General features: G+C 39.5%; 1 protein-coding gene across 1 annotated transcript; it reads right to left on the minus strand.

Annotated features, from left to right (window-relative positions):
- Nucleotides 1–11,313: 11,313 nt before the first annotated feature.
- PIP (prolactin induced protein) lies at nt 11,314–18,502 on the minus strand (the record flags this gene model as incomplete). Its single annotated transcript, XM_079152624.1, has 5 exons — nt 18,431–18,502; nt 15,984–16,167; nt 15,036–15,147; nt 11,749–11,863; nt 11,314–11,438 (listed from the first exon to the last, which is right to left on the minus strand). Exons 2-5 carry the CDS (start codon nt 16,076–16,078, stop codon nt 11,314–11,316), a joined length of 447 nt encoding a protein of 148 aa, XP_079008750.1. The 5' UTR covers nt 16,079–16,167; nt 18,431–18,502.
- Nucleotides 18,503–18,982: the final 480 nt, after the last annotated feature.

The following is an 18,982-nucleotide window of genomic DNA, read 5'->3' on the forward strand; positions in this document are numbered from 1 at the left end:
ACCCTGCACCTAATAGAAGAAAAAGTAGGTCCAAATCTTCATCATGTCAACTTTGGATCAGTCTTCCTTAACATGACTACCAAAGCACAAGAAATAAAATCAGGAATCAATAAATGGGATAGATTTAAACTAAAAAGTTTTTTCTCAGCAAAAAAAAAAAAACAATCAACAGTGTGAAGAGAGAGCCTACAGAGTGGGAGAAAATTCTTTGCCACAAGCACTTCAAATAGAGCACTCTGTCCAGAATCTATAAAAAATTCAAAAAACTTTACACCAAGAATACAAATAACCCAATCAACAAATGGGCTAAGGATATGAACAGACACTTCACAGAAGATCGGCAAATAATCAACAGATACATGAAAAAATGTTCAACCCCTCAAATAATAAGAGAAATGCACATCAAAACTACCCTAAGATTTCATCTCACCCCAATTAGAATGTCTATTATTAAGAATACAAGCAACAATAGACATTGGCGAGGATGTGGGGAAAAAGGTACACTCTCATACATTGCTGGTGGGGTTGCAAATTAGTGCAGTCACTCTGGAAAGCAGTGTGGAGATTCCTCAAAAACCTTGGAACAGAACCACCATTTGACCCAGCTATCCCACTCCTTGGCCTATACCCAAAGGACTTAAAATCAGCACACTACAGAGATGCAGCCACATCAATGTTTACAGAAGCTCAATTCACAATAGCTAGATTGTGGAACCAACCTAGATTTAATAGATGAATGGATAAAGAAACTGTGGTATATACACAATGGATTCATATTCATTCATAAAGAAGAATAAAATTATGGCATCTGCAGGAAAAAGAATGGAGTTGTAGAATATCATGCTGAGTGAGATAAGCCAGTCACCAAAACCAAAGGTCGAATGATTTCTTTGATAAGTGGATGATGATACATAGTGGTGGTGGGGAGGCAAGAATGGAGGAAGGATGGATTGTATAGAGGAAAATGATCAGCTGGGAGGGGGTGGGGAAGGAAAGGTAATTGAATGAGACAAACATCACTATCCTATGTACATATATGATTACACAAATGCTGTGACTCTAATTTGTGTACAACCAGAGAAACAAAAGTTGTACCCCCTATGTGTATAATGAATCAGAATTTTAAAAAAATCAAAACTATACAAAAGTAGAGTTTATAACTTAAAATTTCATCCCTGTCCCAGTTCATCTGCTCCCCTCCTTATGCATCTACTTTTGTTAGATCCTTGTGTTTCTTTAGGCCAGTGCAAGATTATAAAATAAAATTATTATGCTCCTAATTTTCCATCCAAAATTTACCATACAATGTTCTATGTTTCATTAGTTTCATTTAACACTATGATCTGGATAATTTTCAATAATATGAACATATATATACATACAACTTTTAAAATTAAAAGTGTCTTCAGTTTTTTGAAAACCGTATATTTATTTAGTTGTGATATGAACCATAATTTAAGGCTTTTAAAAATTGGTAGTCACTGTAATTCTTTCCAAAATGTTACTATTGCAAATATGCTATAATGAAAAACCCTTTTTATGAATTATTTTACATGTTTGCAGATTTATTTGCAAGGGTAAATTCCCAGAAGTGTAATTGCTGGATCAAAGAGAAATACATTTGTAAATTTGATGGGTTTTGCCAAATGGATTCCCATAATGTCACAATATTTTTGCACATCAATGAAAAATGTTTGAGAAAGTCTATTTCTCACAGTTTCACCAACAGAGAGTTTTCAGTCTCTAGGCATTTTGTCAGCAAGGTGAAAAATATTCCAATGTACTTTGAATTTTCATTGTTCTTATGAAAGCAAAGTCAAGTATCTTCTCCAAAGCATAGGTGATTCTTTTTCCTTCAGCTACACAGACTTTGGGCTGTGCCCTCCCAAGTTGGTTTTGCAACTTGGTCCAAGGACAGAAATATAAGAATCAAAGCAATATTTCTATTTTCTTTAAAAAGTCCTTAGAATTATGAAAATAATAAATTTTATTGCTTCAATCATTTTTTGTCCATTATATATCTTGAGAATATCTGTAGGAGTTTGAGAGTTGTAAGTACTTGTAAGTCTGTTTTTAATTAAATAGTACAAAGAATGAAAAAAGTGAAAACTGAAAACCAATGAGTTCAAATATTGTTCCTGTTGAAGAAAATAATTTTTTTATTAATCTTGTTTACACTTTCATTAGTCATTTACTTATTTAATATTCATTGTTACATCCTATTTTTATCCATTGAATGAATGGGAAGTAAGAGTTTCTCTCTCCTAGTAAAAGTCATGGTTCAGTTTTTGTTTTCTTTTTTCTGTATTCTGACATTGGCCTTTCCTTATCCCAAACCCCTCAGTCAACTTCTTTCCAGGCCTCCCCATGTCCAAATGATATTTCATGCTGTTGCTAACAAATATAAACACGTTTAATCATAGGAATGCCTCCTCAAAAACTTAAAATTTCTTATAGATTTTCCTATCATATTCTTTCAAGAGAGTCCCCTGAAGTGGAAAGCGCCTGGCTGAGCGTACAGGAAGCAGATGATAGGATCATCTGTAACGAGCTGTCATTAGCTCTGTGGCAAGACACTCCTCTTTGCAAAATTCAACCTTTTACTCATTTCTAAATCTTAATTAATTCATTGTTATCTATTTCTAAGTCTTAATTCATTCATATAATTAAGCACAACTTTCACTGGGTAATTATGATGTTTCAGGAACATTTTAAGGCCTTTGTTTTTATTCTAAAAGAATGAAAACCTATTGACCAGGTAACAAAGCCTGGGAAAGTAAATTACATGTTGAACAACTGGGAGAAAATTCAATATACTATCTTGATTTCGTTTTTAGTAAACAGACACAATTTCTCAATGGGGACGAGGAGAAGTCAAAATGTCAGAGCTGCTGAGGTTGGTTATGTGCCAGGAACTGCGGGAGGTGAAGCAAGCTATGCCAAGCAGCTTGGGCCCAGCTAAGACAGTTTGCTGTACCACAAAAGCTCACTCTGTGGAAAAGTCATAGTTGTGTCATTGTAGTTATCTAAAATAAAGACAAAGTTTCTGATAATGTAAGCAAAAACATAGTTACCTGTATAACAGTGAAGGTCAACAGCAAAGCAAGGTTGGATAATGGGCTAGTCAGCTTTTCATTACTGTAATCAAAATACTAGACAAGAACAACTTAGAGGAGGAAGGATTTACTTTGGGTCATGGTTTCAGAGGTCTCAGTCCATGGTTGGTCAACTGCATTGAAGAAACATCATGGCAGAAGAAGCCGAGGAAAGCTGCTCAGCTCATAGAAGCCAGGAAGCAGGGAGAGGTGGGAACCAGGGACAAGACATAGGCCTAGCCAGGATCCTGTGGCCTGCTTCCCTCAGCCATACTCCATCTGCCTCCAGTAACCACCCAGAAATCCATTCAAATTAATAATCCATTAAACGAATTAATCCACTGATGAAGCTAGAGCCCTCATAATCCAGTATTTTCACCTTTGAACATTGCCGCATTGCCTGACACAAGAGCTTTTGGGAGGGCTTTCCAGATTGTGACCATATCAAGTAGTTCATGCAGACATACTGATAATTGGGACTGGGGAGATAGCTCAGTTGGTAAAGTGCTTGCCTTACAAGCACAGGGCCCTGGGTTCAATCCCCAGTACTGCTAAAAAAAAAAAAAAAACAACAAACAAAATACTGATAATCTTATCACAAATGAAGAAATAATTGCTTCAGCAGTTATTTTCTCTGCACAATAACAGAAGTTAGAGTAATAAATGGTATAGGAAAATGTTTGGAACAGATCATATGATCTGACTTTCTTCTTATTAGTGTGGTACTCTCTGCTATTGCTTTGTGATGAACAGAGTAATGGTCCTTTGGGATGTCCATGTCCCAATCATGAATCTGTTGTTTTACAAGGAAAAAGGGACTTTTCAGATGTGATTAAGGTTATGAAACTTTAGGTGGGGAATCTAATCACACAATTATTAAGCATAGAAACTTTACTTAGAGTGAGTGGGGAGGCAGGAGAGAGATAGAGATGATACTGTGAGAAAGACAATGCTCTGATTCAGGTTCTTTTTACATTTATGGTGTGTTCTTGTTCTGAAATACAGAGATGGCTGTATGACAGGAGATTGTGGATTTTTCCAAAAATCTGAATGAAGATGAACTCAGAACCTCTAGAATGGAATGCAGCCCTCTGTCCACTGAGACCATGTTAGGCTTCTGATACACATAACAACAGTAAGAATACATTTGTGTTGTTTCAAACCACTATATTTTGAGAATTTGTTATGGCTACAATAAAAAACAAAGACATCACCTAAAACTAGCAATTTCTTGACAAACTCAAGTTTCTCAGTAAGCATATCAATATGGGCTTGAAAAATGTATCTAGTGACAGATAACATTGACCCAAAGATATATCACCTTTCAGAACACTGCCTAACCATTCCTTCATTAATGTATTGACCTGTTTGTTCATTCAGAATGATACTCTTTAAAAATCAGATATAATCAAGACAATGGAGCGGCTCTAGGCAGCCATGCCCGAGCCCTCCACATCTTAGAAAAGAAGAAGTAAAAGAAAAGCTGACCAGAGGTGGGTGCTGAGACTGGGAATAGAGGGTACACATTGAGTGAAAGGATCAATGCCTCAACACCTGAATATTCACCCAACCCAGGTCTCTTAAGAGAGAATCTCACTAAGTAGTCCCTTGCATACAAGTAGAAGGGATAATCATCCCAACAGATGGGCAAACATACAAGCAGCAGGAAAAATCAAGGAAACAAACCACCCCAAACAGTCCACAATGCTTCAACAACTGATTCCATTGACATCACAGTGCAGGAAATGTCAGAGAAAGAATTTAGAAAGTTGATAGTTAAAATGTTTAATGGTTTAAAAGGAGATGTAAGGAATGAATTTAGAAAATACTGGAAGTGAAAGATCATTTCAATGAAGAGAGATTCTGAAAAAGAACCAAATGGAAATCCTGAAAATGAATGACTTAATAAATCAAAATTAAAAATTCAATGAAAAGCATCACCAATAGATTAAACCACTTTGAAAACAGATTCTCAGGCCTTGAAGACAAAGTATAGAATATTGAAAATAAAATCAACAGTAAAGAAAAGATGTTAAAAGACATGATCAGAATATTCAAGAAATTTGGGATAACATAAAGAGACCAAATGTAAGAATCATTGGCATAGATGAAGACCCTGAAATAGAAAGTAAAGGACTGTGCAATCTTTTCAATGAAATATTAGAAAAATTTCCAAATCTTGGGAATGAGGTAGAAGTCAAATACAAGATGCATATAGAAACCCAAATAGGCAAGATCAAAAACATTCTCTTTAATACACATTCCAATTAAAATGCCTAATATACAGAATAAGGATAAAAATTTAAAAGTAGTAAGACAAAAATGGCAGAGGTAAGCCCTTTCAGATTTCAACTGATTTCTGAACCCAGACCCTTAAAACCAGGAAGGCTTGGGATAATGTATACCAATCCCTGAAGGAAAACAGGTACCAACCATGTTACTATATCTAGCAAAACTATCCTTCAGAAATAAAGATGAAATAAAAATCTTTTGGTCTAATTCCTAGGTCTTTGATTTACTTAGTTGAGTTTTGTACAGGGTATTAAATTTCATACAATAAATAGGGGTTAAATTTCAAACAATGACGTTTTATTCAGCCATTAAAATGAAAGAAAATATATTAATTTCTGGAAAATGGATGGAACTGGAGAACAACATGCTAAATGAAATAAGCCAGACTCAGGAAGTCAAGGGTCACCTGTTTTCTCTTATATGTGGAAATTAGAGGAAAATAAGGGGAAAAAAAGTGAGTGGGGGTAATCCCATGAAAAGAGAAGAGAGATCAGTGGAGTAGAGAAAGGGTTAGAGAGGGAGGAAGGAGGGACTAGATAAAGGAGGAACTGTGAAATAAAATTGACTGAACTATCCTATGTATGTATAGGAATATATCACAGTTAATTTCACCTTTATGCATATCTATGAAGCACCAATTAAAAAATTATAAATAAATCGAAGGAAGACCCCCCCCTCCACCATAGAGGAAAGGAAACAGGGGAAAGGAGAAGGGAAGGGAAAAGAGAAGTACTGAGGACTGAATTTGAGCATATTTCATGCTTGTGTGATTATGTAAAAATGAACTCCAATACTAGTTCTAACTGTAAGATACTTTTAATAAAATCAGATATGACCTAGAAATAATGCAGAGTTGACTAAACCATGTGTCTTTGCTTAATAGCATGCATTCTTTAGCCATATTTAGGCTCCTGAGTATAGAATTAATTAGTCCAATTAATTAATGATATATAATAATCACTGCTTTCAGAATGAGCAACAAGACTAGATAAATGTCTCCAGCTTCAAGATAATATATACTTAAAGAAAAACTAAATCAACAGAGTCAGAAATTTGTTATTACTTTCACAGATGATTAAAGAAAATTATATTAACATGTAGGATTGGTTGAAGGGGTCAATTATCAAATTATTTAAAAATAACTGTTATTATGAATTCACCTTCCTTCTCTAAGAATGAAGAGGCTCAGAATAATGCAATTGTTGGAAAACATAGGAATGGATCAGTATTCTTTTCCAATACCTCCACAGTATTATAATTAATTTTGGTCAGGTTATAGCCTAATATCTTATGTATGTAGATTTTGTGATCTTCTCAGAAAATGATAGCACACATACATTATATATTACATATACATAATATATACTATAAATACCTACATTTATATATAAGATATATATGTATATATTACATATTATATATATAAATATAATATGTGTGTGTGTGTGTGTGTGTGTGTGTGTGAGCGCGTGTGTGCGTATATATACACACACACACACTTTCTCACCTGGATCATGGTTTGGCATATATTTGATATTCAAAGACTATTTGCTGAATAGAATGTTGGCTTAAGAACAGGTGAATTTGTGTTTTCCAGGTCAAAGAGGAAAAACTCTGACATTGACCCAGATACCTGAAGAATGAATCTCCTCTGACTCTTCCTAAGGGAAGCTCTGTTTAGCCTTGTCTGAACCTCTACATTCCTGGAGAACCTCAGTGGATGATCCCTACAGCCTTTCTCTTTGAGCTGCTCAGGTTTTAGGCTGCTGACAACCTCTCTGTTTTTCTGAAGACCAACCACCAGGGTCTTACTCTCTACATCACCCAACAGACTTTTGCCTGCTCAACCTAATGGTCCTTAGGGAGAGGGGTGTTCAAGGGGTGTTCAACTCAATTAAAAAAATTTTATTAAGTACCAAGACAATGAGTGTTCTAGAAGCTGTAGCAGATACAAATGCAGCAGGTACAGTTTTCACAGTTCACAAAACTCCAAATTTCTTTTAAAATAACTCGATTTGTTTACTGGCTCCAAACCCTCATCCTACTTAATACTACTTTAATAGATATCAAAGGAAGCCAACTCCTAATACATTCAGTCCAACATAAGAAATTTTCAGTTCTTTAGGTTTAGTATTCTGTTCCTTCAGAGTGCCCTGCATCTTTTCTCTATTTTAAAGAAGGGCAGGAATGGTGTTCAGCCTGTGATAATGCTCTGCTGGTATCTGCAGCCAGCATAATTAGCTCGTTTCTTCTTTGTTGGCAAATGTCAGTTACCTGAAAAGTAATGCTTATAGTAGAATATTATGAGGACACCAGGCCTTATGGGACTGGCCTTGCACAGAAAAATAAAATGGAGGAAAGATTGGGTTGGGGGAGAATAACAGAGTGAACTAAGTTTTCTGTATGCCCAATTGATCAACAAATATAAGAAAAAATGTTCAACATCTCTTGCAAGTAAAGAAATGCAAATGAAAAGTTCACTGAGATTCCATCCCACTCCAGTCAGAATGGCAATCGACAAGAACACAAGCAACAATAAATGTTGACAAGGATGTGCGGAAAAGGTACACTCATACATTGCTGGTGGGACTGCAGAATGGTGCAACCACTATGGAAAGCAATATGGAGATTCCTCAGAAACCTTGGAATGGAAACATTATTTGACCCAGCTATCCCACTCCTAGGTTTATACCCAAAGGACTTAAAATCAGCATACCACAGTGACACAGCCACATCAATGTTCATAACTGCTCAATTCACAATAGCTAAACTATGGAACCAAACTAGATGCCTTCAACAGATGAATGGATAAGGACGTTGTGGTATATATACACAATGGAATATTACTCAACCTTAAAGAAGAATGAAATTATGGCATTTGCTGGTAAATGAATGGAACTGGAGAATATCATGCTAAGCAAAATAAGCCAATCCCAAAAAGCCAAAGGTCGGATGTTTTCTTTGATATGTGGATGCTAATTCACAATAAGGTGGGGGGAGAATAGAGGTATTTTGGACTAAACAGTGGGGTGTGAGTGGAGGGGAGGGGGAATAGGTGTAGGAATGATAATAGACATTATTACCCTAATTGCATATATAATTATATGACCTGTGTAATTCTACATCATATACAACCAGACAAATGAGAAGTTCACGTATGATGTGTCAAAATGCATTCTACTGTCATGTATAACTAATTAGAAAAAAAAGTTTTCTGTATCTCAGTTTTGTGCTGTTTCTTGAACTTTGACCAAAATCCAGCCTACAAGTAAAGGGTCATGTCTGTCAGAGGAAGAGGTATAGGAATTAGGAACTGTGGCTAGTCCCATACTTTTTTTTTTGGATTTGTTTTATTTGTTTGCTTTTGCTTTACTCCCTGGTTTATGATCCAGTTATTCCATTTGAAGAGGAAGAAACGTATGGTTCCTGGTCTAACTCATTGTGAGTGAGCCCCTCAAGGGTGACTTGCACTGGGTACAGAGTCATCAACTGTTGCTTCCCCACATTTGTGCAGGAAGGGGAAAATGGACTTGTGTTTGTCAGGTTTTGAATGACCTCCTCCCTGTTCACACCATGACCATGTATAAAATACCCAGACATGCCTAACTGATTTTACAGAAGCTCCCAGATTTATATTTGTGTCTGCTGGCCACTGACCACCACCCAAGCCACTCTACTAATTGGTGTCTCCACCTGCCCAGTTCTGGTCATTTCCTCAGACAGACTTCCACCAGTACTAAGCAGGTTGTAAGTGACCCAATGTAATTTACATTGTTCTGTCAATTACAATGCTTCTGCTCAGTATTAAGTAATGTCAAGCCACAAAGAGGGCTAATATAACAACAGTTTGCTTAAGGAAGGAGGGAAGTCAGAAAATGCCAGCAGAGAAATTGTTTTGAGAGAAGGAGAGAGAGAGAGAGAGAGAGAGAGAGAGAGAGAGAGAGAGAGAGGTGCTACATTTTTCCAGTGGCCTGGGGATAGACAGTAGTGGTAATGGTGGAGGTGATCGTGGAGTCTGAGTGCTTCTGTATGAGGAAGATGGTGGCCAATAGCACTTCCCAAGACAGTTGAAATGTTTACCAAGTGCACTGTCTGAGCTGCAGGGCCAGCCACAGGTGGTCATTGAGTCCTGAGAGTGAACTAGTCCTTGGATGGTGTAAGTGTAAACCACCCAATTTCAAAGATTTACTATGAATCAAAGAATCTAAAATATCTCATCAACGGTTTCTTAATATTACTTACATCCTGAAATAATATTTAGACTATGTTGGGTTAAACAAAATACATTATTGACTTAATTTCACCTATTTCTTTTTGCTTTTTGAAAAAATATGGCTCTCTGGAAATTTCAAAATTGCATATGTAACAAATATAATAATATGTAATAATATGTATTATGTATTAATGTAATGTGATATGTATTGATAATATGTAATACTAACATGTAATAATATGTAATTTAAATTTCATATATATTTCTATTGGACAGTCCTACTCTAGACAGTCCAAAATTCTGGGTGAAGCAGAGGGTGAAAGAACTGCCAGAGGTACATTTGTGCACAGATTGTGAGCAGGGGCTGAAATTTGCAGTTTGAGATGCTACCTATACAGGTCCTCACAGGGCCCAAGTGAGGCTGACTGCAAGTGTGGTCCTGTGCCAGCTGCCTGCAGAGTTCAAATCCTGGCTTTGCTGCTTGCTGGCTGTGTGCAAATCACTCAGCTCCTCTCATCTGAGTTTTCCCATATATGAAGGTAAAAATAATATTTCCTTGTCTATTTTCTGTTTTCTAGGCAGAATGTAAGTTTCATAGGATTGGGATGAAAAATTCCCTGTTCACTTCTATAACACCAAGTACCTATAGAAGGTGATGGCATATGTAGATAACTGATAAATATTTACTCAGTGACTAAATACTTATGACGTGTTGGTTTTAGCAGGGCATATGATAAAGAACATAGGTAATAATATTTGGCATATTTTTAATACATGTTTAGCATATAATCAATTTCATTGTTCTAATTAATATATGAAATGGTATTTTCCAGCCATTGTATTTTCATATCCTGGATTCTGATACCTGTTTGGGAGCACTGGTCTGGAGGACGAAGTCCTATGTTCTTGCCCAGACACACTCAGTCTCTCCTGATTCTTCTGCTGTCCCTCAGCACAATCCACTCTAGCCCTCTTGCTTCCACTCAATCCTTCCTGATATCAAAGTGCTCCCTGCCCAGAACATGTCACCATTTCATATTTTGGGGTCTTGGCACCTTGCTGTTCCATCTGTTAGAGTGCCCTCTGTCCACTTTGTGCCCCAGAACTTGCTCATATTCCGCATCTTTCTATCAGGAAGCACTCGCTGGCCCTCTTTGATGAAGCCTCTTGGGTCTTCCTTCATTGTGTTCCAGCCTCCTGTGTTATGTCTAAGCTCCTCAGGCAGGCTGCACAGGAACCCAGTGTCCCTGAGTGTCATAGTCCTTTGTCACTGCTTGAAAAGCAGCCTGGCTTCACTGCATGCAGAATAACTCCCCTCTCCTGGGATCTGAAGGCAGACCTAGAGGGCGACGGGATGAGGAAGAGCAAGAAACAGGGAGACCTGGCTGCCCATCCTGACTCTGAGTTTTGGGGCGAGTGCCTTTCCCCTCTGGGAGTACGGCTTTTTTCTTCCCTACTTCTTTTGCCTTCTTTATACCAAAGCGTATGGGGTAGTGAGAACCTATAAATTTCCTAAATAAAGTTTCTTTGAAAAAGTAATGTTCTAGAAATTTAGGGTATTGTGGGGATTTTCAGTATAGACTTTGGAGGAAAGACAAAACAAAATATGGAGAAACTCTTGAGTAGTTTATTTTACAGAACAAAACAGATACCCCAGCCAGGCTTACTTGGAGAAAACCACATGGATTCTGGTGGACACAGAATGTGTTTCCATTATTCTATGACCAGGGTACGCAAAGCATAATATCGATTTGCTTCGTTGGGAACCACTGAAATATCTTGAACACAGATATTTTCCTCTTTAATTATGTCAACCACTACTGCAATTTTTGCAGTCTCTGGAAAAGATGAGGACAAAGATCATTTCTTGAACATTCTAGGGTCCTCTCTCTTCTGCTGAGATTGGGCGCCTGCCCACTAGGGTTCATATTCCCTAAATCATTTACAAATTGATTTCCTTTCTTATCTTTTCTCATGCAGTACCTCCCTTTTACAGCTTGGGCTTTGTCCCCATGGACTCCGCCTGAGGTCCTCCTCCCTAGCTGCCCCTCCATTCTTTCCCCAAAGCTTGTGCTGAGCATTTGTTTCTGGTCTTCCTCACTGGGCAGGGGGCGAATAACTCCTTCCTTGGACATCACTTGTACTTACTGTTGCTCTGAAAGTCCCAGAAGAAGGTTAATGGATTATCTTCACAGAGACAGCGGGTGTATTTGTAGTTGAAGGCACCCTCAATTGGGGGCTTGCTTTGGAGGTGAGCTTTAACCTGGTGGGGAGAGAGTACTCAGTGTTAGTCTGGAGAACAGGAAGTGGAGGGAAAGAAAGAACAAGGAGGCAGAGGTGGGCCAGAGGCATGGAGGAGCCCACTTCTAGGGTGTCCTTTCATGGGTCAGTCAGCATCAGGTTCTCAAACTCCTGCCTGAGAAGTGTGGGCATGAGACTCAGGAGGGGCTAGGAAGATGCTAGTGACTCCAAGGGCAAGGAGAGCTCTTCCCCGGGCAGCCATTCTTCAGGGAGCAACTTGCTTTAATTAACAGTTGGAGCTTTGGGGCATTGACCTGCATGAGGTTTCTTTGGTCTGTGACCCAGTGAGACACCGTTCTGGCTGCTCAGGTGAACACGTCAAAGTCAGACCTTGTTGTCAGTCCGTGAAGGGGCCCTCCTGATGCTGCAACCTGGGGTGACAAAAGTTAGGGCTTTCCCTCCAACGCCCTCCACGGTGAGATGGAAACAGCCACGGAACCCGAGGCCTGGCTCTTAGGTAAGCAAACAGAACCATGATGGTTGTTCTTTTTCCCTCTTTTAGCTTGAGAATGCTTTAAGATCTCTAATTATTGCTTATGTCAATTTCAGTTGTCTTGTTAGCATTTTTATCCTGAGATCCATCCACCCAGTGGATGGAATCTGTGGATGGAATACACTAAGTCTGTGAACTCAGATGGAAAAAAAAAATTGTATCTTTACTTTACCCAGCTTTACCTGAAATTTAGCATCCCTTCAGTTATGAAAATCATCAATGCTACGCGATTGCCTCAGCAGCATATGCAACTTTTCCATCAGGAGAAACAAAATACACTTCACCGGTTCACATACCTTGTCCGTGGCCGGCACTCATCACCATCCTGAGCCAAAGGTGGTAACTAAAGAGGCTGCACCACATGGCAGAAGCACCCACAGCCTGCCCATCCCTGAAGTTTGCTCAGGTACCTGGCAACTCTGCCCTGACTAACCCTCCACCTTATCCCCCTTGAAATGCAGCTCAGAATACCTGGGGAGGGGGGTGGGTCCTTGTGTTTAGAGAAGCCTACTTTGCCTTGTTTACTTTTTAAAAATCACATTTACAATAAATAAAATATCATCATGAATGGGAATTTCAACAGTTGCTACAAAAATATCAGAATCCAGTGGAACTCCAGCATGGCATGAAAAAATGACGTGTTGTCAAAGGCCAGCACAATTTAGTTGATTTCTTTATTCAAGCTGAGCAACAACAACCATCCCAGACAATGTCTTCATGAAATGAAATGTAACTTGTTTATATTCTAAGTTTTTTTTCCAGCTAACCTATTAGTAAACGCATATATCCCAACTACTATTTTTACTCAATATGGTAGCTATTCTGTGTAATCCAATGCATTTTATACATTTAAAGCAGTTTTCTGATAACTATTTCATACATTTTATGAGACCAGTAAAATTGTCCATAATACAAAAATGCTTAAGTACTGTGTTTAACCCCAAGTGTTCTTTAGACTTAAAGTTTTATAGGATATTTATGTTCAAATATATAATTATAGGAACAATCTATTCTTCGATTCTAAAATAAACAAATGGGAGCCTAAGACCTCAGTTTATCAAAAATTGAGTTGTAGAAGTATTATAATTGATAGAAAATTAGGTGGTATAAACTTCAAATTTATATAAACAAATTATATTTTCCTAAAGGTATTAAAAATAGGGATGTTTTTGAACTTATACATCCTTTTTTGATTGAAAGCTGCAAACAAAATTGGTTGACTAAAACCAATACCATTTCCTTTTACATGAGAGATTTCCTGTTTGCACAATCACTCAGTCTAAGAAGTTCCTTATTCTTTTTATTTGCACTTGGGTGGGTTTTTAAAGGTCACTCTATTTTATTGTACTAACAAGTTGCTTAAAAGCGTAATTTTATTGATCATAAAATTACATGTCATTTTATTTATTTAAACACACTTTATTATGCCTATCACTTCTTTAGGGGCGGAAACAGACTTTCATTATCTATCACCATGAGAAACTACCATTATTACAAAAATTTTATGCTATGTTATGTACACATTTTCCCCATTCTCATCTTTAGTTTTGATTAAACAAATCACAAAATTGGAAACTATGACTCAGCCTCCCTCCTACCCAATGTAGCATACATGGCTCAGATTCTTGGACTTCAAACAGAAAAATTTGACAAAGCAACTGGAATATTCTATGCTCTATGATCAGGAGTCTTCTACCAGAATAGAGATATTTCCAGAATATATTTAAAAGAATAGCTATCTTCTCGTTTCCAATTTTGTGTCTTATTTAATCATGGTCCTTAAATCTCACTCGAATCAGGAAACTCATGTTGTAGGGAAATACAGAGTGATGTAATGCTCTAACCTCAAGCTGCTCCAAGTACTGTCCTTGGAATACGGCTTCTGCATGCTCTGGAGTTGGTTAGAAATTTACAAGCTCTAGTTTCTCTCTAGACCTTGGAATCAGAATCCGCCCTTTGGCAAGATGACCAGGTGAGTTTTGGGCTCATCATGATTTGAGAACTTTGGTTCTACTGCAGTCTAATCTATAAATTAGACTTCTCTCCAAGAACTACTGAACTGGGAAAAGAAGACTCTCTCTGTGGGATGGAGGGTGGCCAGAACAAGAGCCAAATTTTGGTGACTTGAAGCAGAAGGAGAGAGGAAGTGGGAGAGAAAGGCAGACCTGGCTCAGGGCTCCCTGGAGAGGAGGCACCAGGCCCTACACATGCTCCTCTTCCATACCTCAACCTACCACATGGGGTTGCAGCCAGTCCTACCAAGCTCCTCCTGTCCAGGTCTCCTTCCCAGACCAATAATGCTCAGAGCCTTAGAGGAACTCTGACTGGTTCAGTGCTTAGGCTTTTCTTTTTTTTTTTTTAATTTTATTTTCCCTCTTTCTCACTTCTGTTTTCTTTTTCTGTCTCATTTCTTATCCTTCTTTCTCATTTTTCCTAAACCTCTCTGGATCGGAGTTTCTTCATCTATAAAATGAGAATGGTCATCTGCCCCACGCTCCCACAATTGTTCTGAGACTCAAATAGCAAAACGAATGAGGAGGTTAAGTGTGTTGTGCAACACAAAAGCGAGAGAGCAATTCAATCGTATTCCTAATTAAGGAGTCAGATTTGTCTGGAGGTCACGCCTCAGGCCTCTACTTACCACCATGCATTCTCTCAATTCTGTTTGAAGTCTAAGTTGCACAGTGACTTCTTCATTTGCTTTTGCTGTCTGTGGCATATTCAAATCAAAATCTATCACCTTCCGTTTGGTACTGGGAGGAGAAAAACAGGGCACAGAGATCAGAAACTAGTTCATGGGATTGGCAGGGGGACTGGGGACGGACACCACAAGGCAGGGAGATGGTGGAATTAGATGAACTACTTAGCATTAGAACCCCAGGAAGAATGGAGGAACTTTAGATTATGTAGAAGGAAATGGGGGGGGGGTATGAAAAATGGTGGACTGAGACAGACGCCATTACCCTGATGGTGTCCTACGAATGGTATGAATCTACATCATGTACAACCATAGAAACGAAATGGTGTACCCCATTTGTGTACAATGAATCAAAATGCAGTCTGTAAAAATAAAAAAAAATAAATGAAAGAACCCCAGTAATTTTTGCCTGTGGGTTGGTCTGGATGTCGTGTATGGATTTAGTTTCATTTCAAAAAAAGCAACTGGGATTCTACTTAAAATGGAGGATCTTCCCTTTTATTTTTTCCATTGACAATATAGAACAAATTTAAAAACAGAAAATAAGAAAATTCAAGTACAACAGCACATGTCATTAACTAAAAATACCCTGTAGGTTCTGTGGCTTTATCTGCTGTGGGATGTGGGAGCGGAGTCACCCTTAGGAGAAGACTGCATAGCTACAGAGTCACATCAGGCCAGCAAACACCTCCATGCACTGACTTTTTAGGACTGTCCTTGAAGATCCTCCTTCTTTGGTTCTGGATAACGTCCAGGAATTAGCATTTACTTAGTTCTTTGGAACGCTAGTTCAAGGAAGTTATACAAATCTATAGGAAGGCATGTACAGATTTCCTGATAGGAGAGGAGCCCTCCCTAAGGTTTCCCCGTGGAAGGAAGGACTTGGCTCACGTGTTTTCCTGAGCTCTGCTGAGGCTCAGCTGCAGGCATAGGACCAGGAGCAGGGCGGCAGGGCCAACCCTGAGTGGCAACTGGAGAGAGCGCATGCTGGAGGAGGCAGAAGGTGACTTCCCGGAGCAGTGGTATTCCTGGTGTCCAGCACACTTCTTAAATATAAATCAAGGAAGAGGAGGAGCTGCCAGGTAGGTCCATGGAGTGAATCACCCAATCCCACTTCCTGCTCGTGATCTTTCCTTGTTGAGCTCAACTTTGTTTTTCTTCCTTATTTTCTCAGCATCGGAGCCTCTCAGAATGGCCCTTGCTTGGCTTACAGACATGGTTCTCCTCCTTTACTGTCTGCAGGGAGGTGTGGCCAAACCTCCCCCCCTGCTCCCTGGCGCTCTGCAGGCAGTGATCCGACTGTGCTGGTGGAGTCCAGGCCGCGGCTCTAGAGCACATCAGCTTGGTCCTCTGCTACTGAGTTCCAGACAGATGCCATTCAAACATTGTCTTGGAGTGATGGGGTGATCAGAAGTTCCCTAGGGACCCCCCAGCAATCACAAACTAGGGAAGAAGCAGGCTGCTCTGGGTAATAGAAAAGTGCCATCAGAGTAGGGGCAGGGAGGGGCAGGAGGGGGGGCAATATGAAGATGTTTGTGATTGTTAAGTCCTTCTAGACTTCAGGTGTAGGGGTAAATCCTACAGATGACCAAGAGCCAAGATTTCCAATGTCCTCAGTGCAGGAGACTAAAGAATCTTGTAATTCTAGACAGTTCCTGTGCATTTGGGAGTTTGCATTCCCAAATCAGACTTTTTGGCATCAGGGAATCTGTTCGTTTCCAGTCTCACACTTGTCTTGTGGCATAAAGCACATAGGGAGAGACAATGGAAGGGACTCCCTCCGCTGGAACAGCTCCAGCCATGTCCAGGGGAAGCCCTGGCCCCAGGGTTCCTCCCTATGCAATGATGGGGAGACTCTCTTGCTGAGAGTGGCATTTTACTATTTCTCTTTAATGAATTAGGTCAGTACTTTAGTCCATGATTTGTGCTATTTGCTCCTATCCTCCCCCCAACAGGAGCCCAGGAATACCCTTTGTGAACGCGAGGAAAACTCACCTACGCGTGTCGCTATAGCTAGCATTCCGAAATGAAGTCTGAATTCAGTTTCTGGATGTCTTTTTGAAATTCCTCTGCCCTGCTTGTTGTGCTCCTGTGCTCCCTCCAGATTCTTGAGTTGGGCATGATTGATGTCATTCTTCACTCAGAACTTCAGCTCCTGTTGAGATCACATGCTTTCTTCTGTCCCTGTTCCCTGAACTCAAGAACAATGCCTTCTTTCCACCTTGCCCTGGTCACAGTGACCTTCCTCATGCACATTCTTTGTCTTCATTTTCTTTACACTGTACCTTCTCTTACTTATCTGAACAATTCCTGCCAGAATGACCTAGGTTGGCCAATAGTCTCGCTGCATCAAGCCGTGAAACACTGCAGCCTGGTTCCTCCAACTGCCACCTCACTGCCTGGTCTGGGTGGAGACAGCCCCATCCTGCACACCCTGCAGCAGGGTGCTCCCTTATGCTTTTTACTGGGTTTAGCTTACAACCAGAGAGTAGGCAAATCCACCATGCCAAAATCCATGTATCCTCAGTCTCTTGCACAGTGGACAACAGAGGTATCGACATTCATGGGCTTGAGTGCCTTTGGAAAAGATGGTGTTTCAGAAACCAGATAGAATCTAAATAGCTTTTCAGCTATTTAGATGTGTAGATGATACACAGCAGTGTTTTAATGAGTTCTCTGGCAAAAGTTTGATGATAATGACAGATTCTTACCCATGCAATGCTTAGGGAATCTAATCTAGCAGAGGACTCTTAGGGGAAAGTGTAAACTACAGCGGGTGTGCCATGAACAATGGACCAGTCGATTAAGTTTAGAAGACCAAATACAGGTTGAAAAAAATCAGATTGTAAACAAGTCAGGAGGCTTGTAGAATAGATGCACATGGGTACAAAGGGAAGGGGTTAAGGATTAAGGATTAAGAAGACGCTTGATACAAAAAGACGACTGGAGACCTGACAGGGCTCATGGAAGAGCCAGGTAAGGAATGGCCAAAAAGATGGAGTTATGGAAGCCGACACACCTGGAGGACACAGCCCATACCTCACACTATTCTGATATTCAGATGCACTAGCTCACTGATCCTCATAGCAATGCCGTTTGGCATCCCATGTTACAAATGGGAAACTGAGAGACAGAGAGATAAGTATCTAGCCTACGGCATCGAGCCAGTAACCTGGGGAGCCAACTTTGGAACCGGGTTCTGTGGTATCTGAGTATTTTTATTTGCATTCTTGGGGAACCCTTTCATAAATAGAATACAAACTTGCAAATGTGAAAAAGATTGAGGACCCTGAAGAGGCTCCTGAAATTAAGAAGCCCTGCTGTTTCGCTTTTTTAACGTAACGGTGAACACACTGGTGGAGGGAGCCAGTTTCAACAGGCAGTCTGGCTCTAGAACCTGAGCTTTGAACCACAGCACTGCCTACAGGTGAGAACCATTTGCAAAATCAGTAACCAGCAAAATTGAGGTTCAAAATCAAGTGGTCTGATACCAGAGTTTATGTCCTGAGAATATTTGTCTGTCCTGTTTCTTGGTGTAAGGACGTGTTCAAGTTGCGGAAGGGAAACATCACTGAGGTTTTCATAATGTGTTTAAATTGCAGCCAACAAATAACAAAGGTGTCATTGAAATCAGATAGAAGGGATATGGAGTTGGCTCTTAGAAAGCTGACTCTTCATTTCCTCTTAAGGAGTAGACATGTGAGTGCTGTAGGATTTATACAGGGGCGTTGAACTTGTACTGGAGGTGCAATGACTGAGGATACGACAAGCTGCTCGCCAGAGGTTACTTTCGAGCTCAGTTAGGTGTGTGTGTGTAACAGTAATGCATCTTGCCTTAACGGATTAGTACTAAAATCTTAGTGACTTAATACAACAGAAGTTTGTTTTCA

The sequence above is a fragment of the Sciurus vulgaris genome, assembly GCF_902686455.1.
Source record: "Sciurus vulgaris genome assembly, chromosome: 8".
Taxonomy (NCBI): Eukaryota; Metazoa; Chordata; class Mammalia; order Rodentia; family Sciuridae; genus Sciurus; species Sciurus vulgaris.